General features: G+C 52.9%; 1 protein-coding gene across 11 annotated transcripts in view; it reads left to right on the top strand.

The window, feature by feature from the left end:
• Positions 1–16,821, top strand: part of DGKD (diacylglycerol kinase delta) — a 109,304-nt gene that overhangs the window by 65,090 nt on the left and 27,393 nt on the right. For all 11 annotated transcript variants that reach the window (XR_002808523.2, XM_023642614.2, XM_023642615.2 and 8 more), the window contains 8 exons: positions 6,865–6,969; positions 7,239–7,371; positions 8,241–8,347; positions 8,738–8,863; positions 9,037–9,139; positions 9,803–9,965; positions 12,656–12,764; positions 15,987–16,126. Coding sequence is in view for 10 of the 11 variants with exons in the window: in XM_023642614.2 (XP_023498382.1) it covers positions 6,865–6,969; positions 7,239–7,371; positions 8,241–8,347; positions 8,738–8,863; positions 9,037–9,139; positions 9,803–9,965; positions 12,656–12,764; positions 15,987–16,126 (986 nt within the window). In the remaining variant the exon portion in view is untranslated. The remainder of the gene's footprint in view (positions 1–6,864; positions 6,970–7,238; positions 7,372–8,240; positions 8,348–8,737; positions 8,864–9,036; positions 9,140–9,802; positions 9,966–12,655; positions 12,765–15,986; positions 16,127–16,821) is intronic.

The following is a 16,821-nucleotide window of genomic DNA, read 5'->3' on the forward strand; positions in this document are numbered from 1 at the left end:
ACTTGGGGCAGGTCGCTCGGCCCGCCTCCGCTTCCTTCCCAATACCCACTTCATGAGGCTGGAGGAGGTGAAGCGAGCAAATGCCCGTAAACAGCCAGCAGATTCCCTGAGATTGCTCACCTGTCCTGGGACCGTGGTGGCTGCTGCTGTCATCTGCCACCACCTTCGCTGCTCTCCCCGTCCTTCCGGCTACCGTCATACCAGCTACTGTGTGTGCGATTCGAGAGTCCGCCCTTCTCCATGTAAACATCACATCTGTGTGCCTCCACACGTCTCCTTTTCCTCCGGGATTTCTCCAAGATCACTCCTGTGGTCTGATAACCTCCTGGCTGATTCTTCCCAGGACACTGGAAGGGCTTGTCTGAGGCTCATGTGGAGTAGCCCGGGATTCTCCCAAGCTCCCGGGAGATGGTTTACTCATATGGGAGGAGGGAGGCGAAAGTTCTTATGTCCAATAGGACTTTTAAAGCTCTCTTTTTTGTACTTTGTATATGGTATAAACGTAAGGCTTTATGTTTTCTAATAATTATTTTTTGAATAGATAAATCATGCTCATGGTACAAAAATCAAAAGGATGGAAAGATAGGAAGGTAGTTTCCCAGCCCCTGAGTGCCCTTGTTGGAGGTGACTAGGATTACTTTTCCTCTACTCCCCTACTCTTCCTGCCATTTCGCTCTGAGCTCTTAGCCGTATGTTGTAGAGACCGTTGTCATGAGGACGTAAGTGTAGAATACATTTCTAGAAGCACTATTGCCAAGACAAAGATGTATATTTTAAAGTTTGCTAGATTTCTCCAAATGTTCTCCACGGGAGTTGTGGTAATTTACACCCTAATGTATGAGAGTCAACAGAGCATGTTATCAGTTTTCTCTCTGTCTGGTAGATTAAAAAAGGTATCTCCTAATTTTAATTTTCATTCATCTTATGAGTAAGACTGAGCATTTTTTTGTGTGTTAAAGATCCATTTCTAACCCTGTAGCTCTGCCAATCTCATATTTATTCACACTCTTCCGTCTTTTCTCTCTCGTACAGTTAGTTTTCTAACCAGACTTTGGTTATTTTGGTGCAATTGCGTGGTTCGTGTTATTCCAGGTTCTGTATCCTTTTCACTGAAGTAGAGCATATGTAGGGGAGAGTGCTCTTATTACTGGCGTCCAGCTCGATGAATGCTCCAAATCAACCAACAGAACGTTGGCCACCCCCAGCAGCTCCTCTCTGTGCCTTCTCCCCAAAAGCAACTCCTGGAAGCAACAGCTTCTAAGACCATGGATTCTGCCTGTCTTTTTTGAAACTTGATCTGTGCACAATGAAATCTTATGGACGGTGTGCTTGCTTCTGTGTCTGGCTTCTCCCAGCATTGTGGAATTCGTCATGCTACTGCACATAGCGGCGGCAGTTTGTGCTCATTGTGTGTTCCGGGGTGCCTTACCGTGTACTTAGCCACTCTCCCAATGCTGGGCATCCGGGATGTGTCCAGAGCAGGCCTGTTAAGAGTGGTGATGCCGTGAACGTTCCTGTCCGTGTCTTGATGAGGGGGAGACATGCTCAAATTCTCTTGGGTGTGTGGGTGGGATTGCCGAGGCATGGGGTGAATATTTGGGTGAATATGAGATCAGCTTTACTGTTCTCCAAAGTGGTTGCACCAAGTCTCACTCCCACCAGTGCCGTGCGACAGTACCGGCTGCACCACGTCCTCACCAGCGCCTGGCGACGTGCGTGTCTGTCTGTTTCAGTTCAGCTGCCACAAGAGACGTGTCACGCTGGAGTTTTGGTTTACCCTTCCCAGGTGACCCGTGAAGTCGAGCACCTTTCCACGTGCCTTATTAGCCATTTGTGAAACAGCTGTTGTGAGATAACTGTTCAGGTCTTCTGTACATTCTTCTGTTAGTTGGTCTGCTTTTTCCCAGTTTTTAAGTCCTTTTACCTTCAGGAGCATTCCCACAGTGGCTAAGACTTCAGGTTCGTTTACTGCGCTTGTAGCCTGCCTCAGGATCACGTGAGGGAAGCTTGCGCCGTTTGCTCCCTCTTCCTCTGGGTGCCCTTTCTGTCTCACTGTCTCTGTCCTTCCCAGTCCGAGGTGTGGGGTATGCCTCACTCTTGCGTGTGCGGTTTCCACGTGGCTGTCTGTCTTCTTGCTCCATCCCTGGGACCTGGTAACTGCTCCGTCAGTTGTGCGTCCTGGCCCGCTGCATCTCAGGGACGTCGCGCATTTGTCCTCTTGGGCTCACTGTCTTACCCTGCTTTAATTTGCATTTATCATTTAAGTCAACTGAATTATGTGATTCGTTTGTTGCTTATAAATTTGCTTGAAAAATATTGACCCTCTTTTGGTCTCCAAGGTCTCTTCTGTGTGAGGGCTAGGTTTGGAGGATAGTTCTAGCTTTTTTGCACCATTCCTTGGTTTCTAGGCGTTACGGTCTTGGCTGCCAGAGTCCAGACTAAAGGGACCGTCTTCTTCCTTGGGGCGTCTCCCCTGAGTCCTGCCTTCTTCGCCACCCTGGTGCACCGGCTGCACAGACACAGGGAGTAACCTGAGGATCTCACCCAGCTCCCCCCGGGTCCTGGCCCACCCTGGTGCACCGGCTGCACACACACAGGGAGTAACCTGAGGATCTCACCCAGCTCCCCCCGGGTCCTGGCCCACCCTGGTGCACCGGCTGCACACACACAGGGAGTAACCTGAGGATCTCACCCAGCTCCCCCCGGGTCCTGGCCCACCCTGGTGCACCGGCTGCACACACACAGGGAGTAACCTGAGGATCTCACCCAGCTCCCCCCGGGTCCTGGCCCACCCTGGTGCACCGGCTGCACAGACACAGGGAGTAACCTGAGGATCTCACCCAGCTTCCTGGGGTCCTGGCCTGGCTGTCTGTCTCCTGAATCAAGGGATTGAATGGGAGGTCCTGTCCAAGATGTCTCTCTCAGAAACAGCCCTCCATTTTCCTTTCCTCCTGGGAGACCCTCCCACCCTCACCTCTCCCCGCTGCCCGGCCCTCGGCTGGGGTAAAGGGGACAGAGGGACAGGCAGGAGCCCCTACGGGCTGTGGAGACTGCTGGCTGGTGTTTGGGAAGCTGCCCAGGGCCGGGAGGCTTCAAGGACCTCACAAGGAGACCCGGTGAGGAGGAGCCTCCCAGGAGAAGGAGTTGTGACCGGTCTTGTGGTTTCTTGAGCCAAGAAATGCTGGTTCTCGCTCGAAGGCGGCAGAGCATGAGCGGAGAGAAACAGAGTGGGGTTTATTGGTGGGAATCTTCTGTGAGCATTCTCAGGATCTGGGCGGTGGACCGTTGGCACCAGAACGGTCTCGGGGAGATGATGTCCACATGGAAGAGCCATCTTTTGCTTCCACCGAAGAGATAGTACCCTCAGATTAGGGCCTGGAGCCGGAAGCAGTGCCGAGGGTAACAGTGGCCAGTACTGACATGCAAGGCGCTGGTTTCTGTGCTTTACGTGGTCCCTGCCCTAAGCCTTGTGGCAGCGCCGGGATGTGCCGTCACCATCAATAACCCCGGTTTGCAGAGGAGCAGATGGAGGCACAGCGAGGGGAGGCGGCCACCCCACGTTACACAGCTCGTCAGCTTCAGACCAGGGGCGCGTCCTGAACACCGTGTCTGCCCCGGGCTGGGTCCTGTACACACTTTCCCGTTCAATCCTGTAACGACCCTGTTAGGGAGCCTGTTCCAGCGACCTTTTCCAGACGAGAAACGCAATCGGCTGCCCACATTTCCCAGCCGGCCAGTGGCCAGGTGGGCTCAGAGCCGAGTCTGTCTGAGGCTTCTTCAAACAGGCAGAAGTAAGAGTTTTTAAAAAGGCTGAAAACCAGCTTCTTGGACGTTTATCTGTTGTTAGGTGTTTGCTCCCTGTAAACAGTTGTACAGATGGAGGAAATGATGTCATTTCTCATTTGTCCCTTTAACTCACTGTCTGTAAACTGAACAGTGTTGTCTGTAATTTGCTGCCCAGTGGTGCCCCTTACCCACGAAACTATTCCAGGAACCCCCCTTCAGCACGTGGAAGGTGGGGAGCCCAGAGACCCATCTTCTCAGATGACATGGTTGAGTTCTGGAATACTTGAGTTCTTGACACTTCATCTTGTAAAGGTTGTCACAGGAGTAGTAGGAACAACACCTAAAATAGAACCGGATGTGAAAAATCTCATTGTTCTGTTCTGTAAATACCATATTGCAGAACTCCTAATAGAATCCCCGAGTTATACAAAAGAAAGTATATTATCTTTCTGTAATTGTATTTATTATGCTGATAAAAATGTTCAAGTGTTAAAACTCACCTCAGAGTGAATAATGAAGAAGCGTTTGCTGAGTTAGAGACAGATGGTTACTGCTGAAAATTCCTTAAGCACTGACCCCAGGCCATTGGCAGTTGCTGGATCTCCCACGGCCTTCCTGACCACCCTGCCCACAGCACCCACCAGCCCCCTTTGCGTGACCCGCTTCATCTTTGTGGCCCGTGTCAGCACCTGAAATTGTTTTCCCGCGTGCTTGCGTCCCCCAGTGCAAGTTCTGTGTGAGTAGGAGCCTGCCTGTCAGTTTGGAAGCGCAGGTCTCGAGCAGACTCGGCAGGAGTCTGCTGGGCAGATGGGTGTTGTCGGTGCTGGGACACAGGCTGTTGGTGATGCTCTCGAAGCATCAAGGAGAGCGGCTCCCACCCCCCACCCGACGCGGGCGCGTGGCTTCTCCGGCCCGCTGGTTTCTCGTCTTTCAGTCCTCTGCGCCGTCTCCTAGCCTCACTTCTCTCTGCGCCCAGCCTGGCGCCTGCGTGTCATTATCCCAGTTTCCCTGGTTACGTGACAGAAGGAACGGTCCCGTGCGTTTGTGACCCGGTTCTAATGACCCCCGTCAGTGATTTGGCATTGTAGGTGGTTTGTGGACATCACTGAAGAGAGGCTCCGTAAGACACTGTTTCTAAGTTTTCTGAGCCAGAATGTGATCATCTGATAGTTTAAATCGGGTGTTCCTAAATTGGGTCTTCCCAGTATAAATTGAAGCTATGAGATGGGCAGAAATCCAACAGTTAAACAACACATTTTACTGGTGAATCCGTGGGGAAGCAGACATCTCCCTGACACTGCTGGTGGGAGCACAGAATGTGCAGCCCCTGCGGAGGGGAATTTGGCAGGAGCTAGAAAATTACGTAGGCATTTACTCCTTGTCTGGGTGGTTCTCCAGGAATTTATCTCCCAAATATGCTGGTAAAAATAGGAAAAGATCCGTTTAAAGGCTGTTCATTGTGGCCCTGATGGAAATAGGATTTTCAACAACATAAAATTTCCATTAATAGGGTTGGCCTGGTGGCGTAGCAGTTAAGTTCGCATGCTCCGCTTTGGTGGAACAGGGTTTGCAAGTTCGGATCCCAAGCGCGGACCTAGCACTGCCTGTCAGGCAGCATCCCACATAAAATGGAAGAAGACCGGCATAGATGTGAGTCAGCAGCAGTCTTCCTCAAGCAAAAAGAAGATTGGCAACAAATGTTGACTCAGGGCCAATCTTCCTCACAACAAAACAAAACAATTTCCGTTAATAGAATAGACTGAGGTGCTCCTGCGTGGTGGAGCTCTGTGTCCCTGTGGGCAGTCAGGGATCGCTGTGTGCTGCTGAGGAGTGATGCCAGGACACAGCATCCAAGGACAAGCAGAGGTGGAGACAGTGTCTGTGCCGAGCCACTGTTCCAGAAAGGGGGGTGTGAATATATACATGTATGTGCATACACCTTCAAAATGGGAGGATGGACCATACTTGTGTTTATTTTCTAAAGCCTACCCATGGGGAAGGGAGAGAACCAGGGTGGAGGGGACGCATATGAAGCTAGACTTCTGGCTGTTCTTCCTTTTGTAGATTTGACTTTGGAACCATGTACATGTTTTACATCATTATAAAACAAAATTAAGTAAAAGGTTACAACTTTTCAAAATTTGGTAGGCGTTGTCAAAGTTTTCTCCAAAAAGTTGATACCCTTTCGCCTCCTATCAACACTCGAGGGGAGCTCTTCTCTCGGACCTTTGCTGCACTGGATCATCTTCTAACACTTCGCCAATATGATGGGTGAAAACAGTCTGCTGTTCTCATTCACACTCCCCAATGACTAGTGATTAGGGATCTTTTCATTCATTTATTAGCTGTTTTGTAATTTTTCTGTGAATTACAAACTCATAGCCTTTTTTTCTGTAAGAAGGTTTCTTTTTTTCTATTGATTTGTAAAAACTTTTTTATATGTTGTGGATATAATTTTCATTTGTTGATTATTGCCAGGGTCATGACCTCATTTCTGGTTAAATTGTTCAGGCCCCGAGTGTAGTAGCTCGTTGTTATTCTGTTGATTGAAAGGTTGTTTTACAGGAACCTTTATGTGTGATGCATCTGAAATGCTGTGGTATCCTAGAGTAACTTGGACCAGACTTTCCCCAGACCATTCAAGTGCTGGATGTCAATTTGTGAGCTCTTTGGAGCAATAGTAACTGTGATTCTCTTTTCCTTTTTAAAAGATTTCCTTTTTTTTTTTTTGGTCTAAGTAATGAGTAGTTGGTAAACGTCCACCTAAGTTGATTTTTGGTGAATGTATAAACTAAATTTGATTGTCTTTTTGGTTTGAGATTGTTGATTTTTAGTGACTCATGATAACCATTTTTTTTTCTCCCCAAAGCCTCCCAGTACATAGTTGTATGTTTTAGTTGTGGGTCCTTCTAGTTGTGGCGTGATAACCATTTTTATGTCCTATTCAATTGAATACCTGGATGAAATAGTCATGTTTCATTAAAAAAAAGTGAAATAGGTTTTTTAAAAGTTTTTATAGTTGCTGACGTTTGTCTTTTGTTCTTGGATAGATTGACTGTTTCTTGTTTCTGTCTCTAGGTCATCACTCCATGTAGGAAACTCATCTTATGCGCTGACAACAGGAAAGAAATGGAGGATTGGATTGCAGCACTGAAGACTGTCCAGAACAGGGAGCATTTTGAGGTTAAAAGAGAAAAACATCTCTTCTTGTTGCCCTCTCCTTGATATTCTGCTCTCCGAGTATCTCCCCTGTGTGGACTCTGCGTTCTGGAACCCGCTTTCTCAGCATGCTCCTGTAAAATTAAGGCTCGTTGCTTGTCCTTTTGGCCACCCTGTCAGCTGTGACCTGTCCTCTCCTGCCTCGGATACTGTATTGAATCCCGTTCTAGTTCCCACGCTTAGGAACGTCAAAGGGACCCCTTATCTTTGTCATCTTTATTTCGTTCTTCCAGCCCACCCAGTACAGCATGGACCATTTCTCAGGGATGCACAATTGGTACGCCTGTTCCCACGCGAGGCCGACCTACTGCAACGTGTGTCGTGAGGCCCTGTCCGGGGTCACGTCCCACGGACTATCCTGTGAAGGTACGAACCATGTTATTCTGCTGGGAAAGGCAGCCTGAGGTTTGACTTGACAAAGCCTCAGAAATCCAAGCCTAGTCACCGCAAATCAGGAGTAACATGGTTTCTGTGAGTCCGTGCTTACTCATTTTACCTACGGAGGATCCTTTGATAAGTTACATTTGATAGTAATGGCACCAAGGAAAGAGAAAGGACCTGGTAGTAAGGAGACATGGAGAGGAAGCACGGCAGACACAGAGGGGAGAGATTTCCAGGATCTGTCGGCCCAGTGCAGTTGTGCCCTCTCTGGGTAAACTGCGTTGTGGATAATGGCTTACACTTGTCTTCAGATACAGAGGGCAGGGTCACCGTGTTCGGGCGGGGTCAGTGGGCAGGAGCAGAGAAAGGCAAACCGTGGCCCCAGGTGCCTTCCCCTGCCACCTGTTTTAGTACAGCCTGTGAACTTAAGAACGGTTTTTACAGATTTTAAATGGTTGGAAAAAATGAGAAGACGACGACTATTTTGTGACACAGATAATCTCGTGAAATGTAAATTTCAGCATGCACACGTGGAGCGTGGCCCACAGTGGCAGGGCAGGTTGAAGTAGGGGCAGGGGCGGTGTGCGGCCCACAGAGCCTGAGCTGGTTGCTCTCTGGCCCTTTCCAGAAAGCCTGCCGACTCTTGGCTGCATGGGATGCTGGGTTTCAGTCCTGCCTCCAGCCTCCCGTGCTCAGTCCCTGCGTGTATCCGTCGTTAGCATACAACACGGGGCGTGCCGGGTGCTCTTTCCAGCTTTCCCAGAAGCCAGGGCGGTCCCACTGCACCGTCTCCTCAGCACCGGGAGCACTGTCATGAGCGAGGCTGGAAGGTTCATGTCTTCCTTCTCCCACAGTGTGCAAGTTCAAGGCCCACAAACGGTGTGCTGTGCGTGCAACCAATAACTGTAAGTGGACCACGCTGGCCTCCATCGGGAAGGACATCATCGAGGATGAGGATGGGGTATGCATAATGGGGACCCGCCCCGGGGCCCTGCGCCAGGGCTGCCGACCCTGCCTTCCTCTTGTCAGCACAGGGGCAAGAAGTCCCCCAGCCCCACCCCCATTGGCCCAGGCTCAGTTCTCTTCCTCTCAGGTTTTCATTTGAGTTGTTCCCACCGTGTATTTGGGGGCTCAGTGTGGGCCGAGCTCTGTCCAGTCCCTGTGTGTCTTGCTGCACGTTGCAGCAGGAGTGGTGGTGTGGGACAGCACTGGCTGCCCTGCCCTCCCTGGGCTTGTGTGGAGAAGAACGTCTTGGTTGAGTTCATTTGGGGGCATTTTTGCTGGAGGGCTTCCCTCCCCACACGTGGGGCCCGGGGCCCACCCCTAGAGTGCGTCTCTGCTTGGGTTGCAGATCGCCATGCCTCACCAGTGGCTGGAGGGAAACCTGCCCGTGAGTGCCAAGTGCACGGTGTGCGATAAGACCTGCGGCAGCGTGCTGCGCCTGCAGGACTGGCGCTGCCTCTGGTGCAAAGCCATGGTGAGTGAGCACGTGGCCCTGCAGGCTCGTGCATGGGCTCATCCCTCCGCTGCATCCTGGTCTGCTCCCTGGTTCTGGAGAGCCCACTGCTCCTGCAGCTGCAGGCTGGGGAGAGTTCTGGTGGATGTGGTGGAGGCCAGTGACCCCTTGTGATGCGTCGACTCTGGTTCCAGGTACACACGTCCTGTAAAGACTCCCTACTGACCAAGTGCCCACTGGGCCTGTGTAAGGTGTCCGTCATCCCTCCCACGGCTCTCAACAGCATCGACTCCGATGGTGGGTACCGCACGCTCTCCTGTCCTACCCATTTCCTCAAGCTGCCGTCTCCATGCAGTCTCCCCTCCCTGACTCTAGAACTGGTTATAGTGGTGATTTTGAGACATGGTTGGAAAAAGCTTAGGCCCAGCTGTTGGGAAGAGAGGGCTTGCACCCGGAGGTGGTGAATGGCATCCTGGTGGCTGTGGGGCACGCTGAGACTGGAGGCGGGGACTTGACTTGAAGGTCGTGGCGTCCATTGGTTATTGAGTAAAAGCTGATCCTGAGATGCTGCTTCTCTGGGGTGCTCTCCATCAGCTAGTCTCCGGCTAGTCGCAGACACTGCTCCCCCTTGTCCAGGTGGTGTGTGGTGAGGCATGTTAACAAGTGTTGGCGGAAAGTGGGAAACTGGCACGTGTCTGAGGAACCAGCTCTGCCAGATGGAGCAGGAGGGACTGAGCAGTGGGGCGCAGGGTCTCTCTGAGCTTTAGAATCCTGTAGACGTGAGGTCAGCCTGGATGGGGCTCGCTTCCCTGTCCATGGGGAAAGGTCTTGCTGGTTTGCTGGGCGTGTGGAATGAGTCACACGTCCCTTGGGGCTTTCTGCTTCTCACGAGATTACGAGGGCCCTGGTGTCTTTCCGACTTTCACATTTTCTTCTGTCCTTTTCTGTTCCCACATCCAGGCTTCTGGAAGGCCACGTGTCCTCCATCCTGCACAAGCCCGTTGTTGGTCTTTGTCAATTCAAAAAGTGGGGACAACCAAGGTGTGAAGTTCCTCAGAAGATTCAAGCAGCTGCTGAACCCCGCCCAGGTCTTCGACCTCATGAATGGAGGACCGCACCTCGGGTAGGATGCCAGATGCTTCTTTCTTGGAGTTTTTAAAATTTTGAAGATAATACATGCTAACTAAAAAGAGATTCAAAGGTACAGAAAATCTTAAATAGGAAATAAAAATTGTTTTTCTTGAGCCCTCCCCTTATCACATTCCACTCACAGAGGACGCACTCTTAATAGAGTTGTGTGTCCTTCTAGCTCTCAAAAGTGCGTTTCAGTTGTGTGCACACACACTTTTAAACCCAGGGGGTGGTGTGTGGCCTGCCACTGTGCAGCACACGCTTTGCGTGTGCCGGGTCCGGCAGTGTGGACGCCCTTTGATGTCGGGGGCTCAGGTCTGCCCATCCTTTTCACAGGCTGCTCAGTGCTGAGGAGGGAGCTTCCCCAGCGAGGACAGACGGAAGTCTTCCTTTGGGAGGACACAAGAGGTCTCAGCTTGTGGGCGCAGGGACACTCAGTTGAGCCAGGCCTGTGTGTGGGGAAGAGTAATTACCGCATTATCTGCCAGCTGGAGAGCGGGTGTGTGTGCTTCCTGGTTTTGCACATTTTATAGGCTTGTGGGAAGCGTTTGTTTCTGTAAGTTTCGTAGTTTGGACTAGCCGCTTCCTCGTTTGCAAGCGCCAGTTCAGGACTGAGCTCTGAGAGCCCCAGCATGAGGGGGAGGGAGGCTGGCGAGATGTGTGTTGCGGGAGGCACCTGCGGGACTCGTCTGGTGCGTCTTGTCCTGGGGGGTGCCCAGGCTGTTGTTTCTGCAGCCAGGGGCTGCTGTCAGGGCCGGGCGCCTGGCGCAGAGGAGCGCGCCGGCCCTCTGGGGCCTGGGTGTTGGTTTTCCCGCCTGCAGCAAGGCACTGCTGGAGAAGGGTCACAGATGGCTTCTTGGTAGCCTGTTCCCTCGGAGGCGGCCCGCTGCACGTTTCTGCGGACAGACTTCCTAACTGAAGGATGGAAGAGCACGTTCACCACTGGACTTGTAGGGGAATCATTTTAGGTAGAGACGGGGCCAATGGAGGGATCCACCGCCTTGTCGTGAAATAGCAGCAGGTGCAGGCCATTACTCAGCACGGAACCAAGGATGCTGGCTGAACGCTCTGACGTGGCTTTGGGCAGGGCGGGCTGCTCGGCAGAACTGGAGAATAATCACGTGCTAATTTTGGCAGACCCCACAGCTCGCAGTTGGCTCAGGCACGAGTCAGGACAACTTAGGGAGCCCCCGAGGTGCAGCGGGAGTTAATCTCGTAGCCACCTGTTTCTGGGAAGCAGCCTTGATCTCACGCTGTCTGTGACAGGACTTAGGGAGACTCTTTAGTTTCCTTTTTTTTTTTTTTTTGAGGAAGATTAGCCCTGAGCTAACTGCTGCCAATCCTCCTTTTTTTGCTGAGGAAGATTGGCCCTGAGCTAACATCCATGCCATCTTCCTCTACTTTATATGTGGGACACCTACCACAGCATGGCGTGCCAAGCGGTGCCATGTCCACACCTGGGATCCGAACCGGTGAACCCCAGGCTGCCGAAGTGGAATGTGCGCACTTAACTGCTGCGCCCCCAGGCCGGCCCCTCTTTAGTTTCCTGATTCCCAGCCTTGACGTGTCACCTCTTCTCCAGAGAGCAGGAACCTGAGAGAGGTCAGGGGTCTTGAAGGACCTCAGGTGGCTGTTTCTCTCACAACCTGAAAGTCAGGTGCCGCCTGACTTCACCGCTATTTCCACCCTGAGTTTCGTGCCGCGTCGCTGATTCCTGTTTCTTCTTTAAGACTTCCTCTGGCTCAGACTCTGTGCTCGAGGCGGGGCCAGACAAGGTGGGGTCCCTGCCTCCCGGGGGTGCAGCACACAAGGGTGGTCACTCACATGACAGGGGTCTGTCACATTGACAGGATGGTGTGCAGATTCTTTGGGAACCCAGAGAAGGGGCTTACAAATACAACTGGGGGTCTCAGTTTCTCCGCTGAGCCAGCATGTGAGGGGAGTTAGTATTTAATGGTAGGGAGGGACGGGGAGCCTTCCTGGCAGAGGGCGCCACGTGTGCGAAGAGGCGAGAACGTGGCGGGGCCACCGGGCGAGTGGCAGGAGCTGGGCAGACGGCGGCAGCTGCTGGCCAGGGAGGGCCATGGGTGCTGGCCGAGAGGTTCGAACATTTCCTGGCAACAAGTGGCAACTTCTAAAAGCTGGACGCTCGACGAGACTTGTTTTGGGAAGATCAGGCTGGGAGCGCGCATTGGCTGCTCCCGAGGAAGACGTGAAGCAGGTCGAGGCTCTTCTAGGGTTTACGAGAGAAGTGATGGTGACCTACACTCAAAAGGGACAGTGGGGCCTGGTCCCATAACTAGGTTGATGGTGGCACTGCCGTTCTCCCAGGAAGGAATCCCAGGACGAGGAGGCACCCGTGGGATGCCGAGTGGCACGTTCTGGTGGATGAGTGCAAGTGTTGTCTTCCAGGAAGGCCTGGAGGTCCTCGGCATCTGTATGGTCCTGGGAGCCAGCACGTGGATAGGGCCCCTCAGGAGGAGCCTTTGCTGTCAGGCGCCTGGCGGCCCCAACTGCTGAGCCTGCACACACCTGGGCTCTGGCCTCCTAGAGCTTATTCACATCAGGGGGTGCAGGGTCAGCTCTTAGGGGCACGGATGGGGCCCCTCAGCCCAGGACTAGCTGGCTGTCATTTGTCCTTTAGACCATACCTCATTCACTGACATTCTCTTTTCTCTGCAGTTTACGCTTATTCCAGAAGTTTGACACATTCCGGATTTTGGTTTGTGGTGGTGATGGCAGTGTTGGCTGGGTCCTCTCTGAAATCGACAGCCTCAACCTTCACAAACAGGTACCTGCTCGTGGACGGCAGCCCTGGGGAGAGCAGTGCCCTGGCTAGAGGCCGTGCCGTCCCGGGTGCTGCTCCTTATCTCCTGGGAGCGCTGTTCCAGGCAGGAGGGGAAGGGGCGGGGAAGAGCAGATAGTTCGATGGCATCGTGGGCCCAGGGGCTGGGCCCAGGATTGGGAACTTCACAGACAGAAGTAAGGGAGCTACGAAAAGAGCATTCCAGTCCCCGAAGGTCCAGGCTGGGGTGGGGCTGCCTTCCTGCACGCCCCCCGGCTCTTTATTGGGTTGTGATGAAATCTGCTGCCTGGTGCCTCCTGCTTGTGAGGAGCAGACGGAAGTGGACTTCAACTTCAGGTCTGAGTTAGGGGTTATTGGACTTAGGTTTTTTTTGTATTAAGATGAAATTAGATTTTCCTGGCTGTGTGAAAAAAAGTGTTCATTGATTTTCCCCCTCCCTGTGCCCTCATCCTCATGCCCCATGGCTAACCACTGCCCGCCTCCCGGGAACTGCCTTCAGGCCTCTCTCCATCAGCGTGTGTACAGTACCACATGTAATGCAGTTTTAATTCGGCGGCCTCATTACCTGTGCTGTTCTGTTCCTGCGTTTTCAAAAGCAGTGTGTTGCACGCACCTCGCCCTCTAGGTCAGTAAGCAGAGAGGTATGGTGGTTTCCACTGGGCGGAGCTGCGCAGCCCTGGGTGGGCTCGTCTCCCCACTGACGGGTGCTTCGACTGCTTCATGAACACGGCTCTCAGGAAAACCATAGCCATGCCTTCCCAGTGGTGTTCTCTTCTGAAGAGCGCCCAGATTCAAATTTTGATGTGTGCTGGGCTGTTCCAGTTTACGTTCCTGAGGCTGCATAACGCTCTCCTTTCCCATGCTGTCCATTGTTCACCGTTTTCGTTCTTGCCCAACTCAGCAGACAAAAAAAGTCATGTTTTTATTTTTGTTTCTTTAATACTGGCAAATTCAAACATCTCAATTAACTATGAAATTTTAAATGAATCACCTCTTCATGTTTTTTGCTAGTTTCTGATTGACGTATTTACCTTTTTTACAGAATTGTTGTCTGGGACCAGCCCCATAGCCCTAGTGGTTAAGTTCAGGGCACTGTGCTTCAGCGGCCTGGGTTTGGTTCCTGGTGCAAACATACACCACTTGTCAGTGGCCATGCTGTGGCAGTATCCCACATACAAAATAGAGGGAGAGTGGCACAGATGTTAGCTCAGGGACAGTCTTCCTCAGGAAAAAAAAAAAGATTTCTAAAGGTTATTGTTATAATAGGGATGCAAACTCCTTGTGGGTCGTAGTTTTCTAGGTTGTCATTTGCTTTCAACATACTTTTCGTCTGAATCTTTGACCTGATCTGGGTCTATTTTTCAGAGACTTGGCGTTCTCTCCCCACTCCTGGTGTTGGGGGTCTTTGTAGGTGGGTGGACTTGATGTCAGTACTGCCCTGGGCACGGCTTCATGTTGGAGAGTGGATGGTCCCCGTGTGCTGGGACCTGTCTGCTCAAGTGAGGCCGCCAGCTCAGGGAGGAGAACACTGCCCCCTAGTGGTGAAGCTGCTCTGGTGCTCTGAGGCCCGGATTGAGTTTCGCTGACTTCCAGGTGTTACAGGTTCATCAGGAGTCAGGGAGACAGGTATCCATCCGCTTGGCCGCGTTCAGTGAGCATTGGTCTGCTTTGGCGTCAAGGCGGCACTCGATCCTCTGGTCACGCCTCTCTCCCCGGCTTCCCCAGGACCCCACGCCTTCTTGGTGTTTCTCATCTTCCTGGCTGCCTCTCCCCACCCTCCTAGATAGATGCCTCCTAGTGCCTCAGGCCCGGCGCATCCGGCCCTGAGCCCACCGTTCAAGCCCTCCCTGCCTTGCCTCGGAGTCTGAAAATATCGTCCACTAGGCGTCCAAGCCAGAGATCTGAGTGTTGTTCTGACTCTTTTTCTGGATTCTTCCCTTGCCCTCCCTCCTCCTTTCTGGCTGATTGCTGGGGATCAGTCCTGCCACCCCAGGGTGGCCAGGCCCCCACCGTGTGCTGCTCATCCTGGGTCTCCATCTGTCCACTCTTCACCGGCGCCCTTCCCCACGGGCAGTTCCGCTCACTCCCCTGCCCTGCTGAGCTTCCTTGGGGCTCCGTGGCTTTGGGGTAGAGTCCAGACTTGCTCACACAGCTTACCAGAGCCCCCAGTTTGGATCCTTCTTCCTTCTCTGCTTCTCCGGCTTCTTCTCCTCACTGCCCTCCTCTTGACCGAGCTCAGGCTTGGCAGGTGGGTCACCTCTCCACTGCTGGCCTTCCCTCCACGGCCCAGCCTTTCTCGAAGGCTCTAGGAAGCCGGCGCCGGGTCTTTTCTGCCCGTGCTCAGCCTTCCTTGTCCTCGCCTGCTCACGGGCTGCTGCCCTCACCCTCGGGGAGGTGGGGACTTCTGTCCAGTGCTCTGTCCCTGGCAGGGTGACGAGGCCTCTTTCATGTCCGGGGTGGGTGACCACAGGCTGTGCTGTGCCCAGGGAGAGTAGATGACCCTCCCTGCACCCTGCATGCCGGGGTTGGGGTGGAGAGCTCTTGGGCAGCCGGTGTCTAGGGAGCTTGCTGAGCAGTGAACTGGCACGGTGGGGTTTCCATGGTGGCCCCGGGGTGGGAATTCCAGGTGGTGGCGAGGCCTGAGCAGTGTGTGGGGTCTCTCTGGGGGGTGGCAGGCTGAGCGCTGGGGTGTACTCGAGTTTGGTGGCCAGACTGTGGGTGTCCTGGTACCTGTTTTGATAGGACTTAAAGCCACTGAAGATGGTTTTAGGGGAAGGAAGGACAGCAGTGCTTATTTGGAAGATGAGCTTGGCGTTAGAGAGTGTGATGCTGTAGTGGATGGAGGCAGGCAGTGGGGAGTCATGGAATGGTTCTCCAGGAACTCAGACGTTCACCGGTCAGGGGCAGGACTGTGACTGCAGCTGTGAAATGGGAAAGCAGGGGACTTTGGGAATGTAGATGACAGAGGCCCTAGAGGGTTGGTTGTCAGGATGTGGCCACAGGTGAGGAGCAGGCCCGTGGCAGGGTGGGGAGTCAGACAGCCCTGGAATCTTCTGTTGGATTAGAAAGACCACTGTCCTGTCTAGTGGCTCTGCCTGGAGTGTCAGTGCCATACAATGTAGATCAGACTCACACTGAATTTAGCCAGCGTTGTAGATATAAAAGAGGCTGGTTGATGCCATGTCTTCCCCTGTGTTCTGTCTCCAGTGCCAGCTGGGAGTGCTGCCCCTCGGCACAGGGAATGACCTGGCCCGCGTGTTGGGCTGGGGCTCGGCCTGCGATGATGACACGCAGCTCCCACAGATCCTGGAGAAGCTGGAAAGAGCCAGCACCAAGATGCTGGACAGGTGAGGGGGGAGCATCCCAGGCTGCACCCGAGGAGCCACTCTGAGAGAGACGTCACCTTGACCAGGTGTCCTGGCCCCGGGTCCCTGGTAACCATAAGGCCCCTGCAGTTATTTGTAAAAATTTGACCTGAGCAGGAATTCTGTTTTTCTGGTAGTCTTTAACGTTTGATCAGATTATGAAAAAGGTAAAAACAGAACAGAACAGTTTAGGAAGCTTGCCCTCGAGTGGTCAGGTCTTCCCACGAGGCCCAGTCTGATCCCCGGGGGCCCATAGAGAAGGCAGCTCTGCCCCTCTGCCGGCTCAGCCCTGATCTGACCCGTCAGCAGAGTCCTCCATGTTGCGGTTGAGCAATCCCATTGTCCCTTAGGCAGTTCCTAGAAGCAGCTACGTTTTGCCTACTTATCCTGTACGTGTTTAAAATCCTTTGGCATGCTACTTTTACTTCTGAGCTACACATATGAAATCCCGCTAACCACAGCCTGTGGCACATTGGTATTGTTGAAAGTGCGTCACATTCTCTCAGAGGACCGCAGCTGTGATTGGCAGGTGCGGTTTGAGCTGCCCCTCCCAGTTCTTCTCATTTAAGGGAGGCCTCTGTGCCTGTGAGTGCTTGCTACCTGGGAGAGCCGGCTGCTGGCTGGGTTATTGTAGCTCAAGAAGTGGAAGCCCCTTTCTCCCAGCAGCAGCTGGTTAT

This window comes from Equus caballus, chromosome 6, assembly GCF_041296265.1.
Source record: "Equus caballus isolate H_3958 breed thoroughbred chromosome 6, TB-T2T, whole genome shotgun sequence".
Classification (NCBI taxonomy): Eukaryota; Metazoa; Chordata; class Mammalia; order Perissodactyla; family Equidae; genus Equus; species Equus caballus.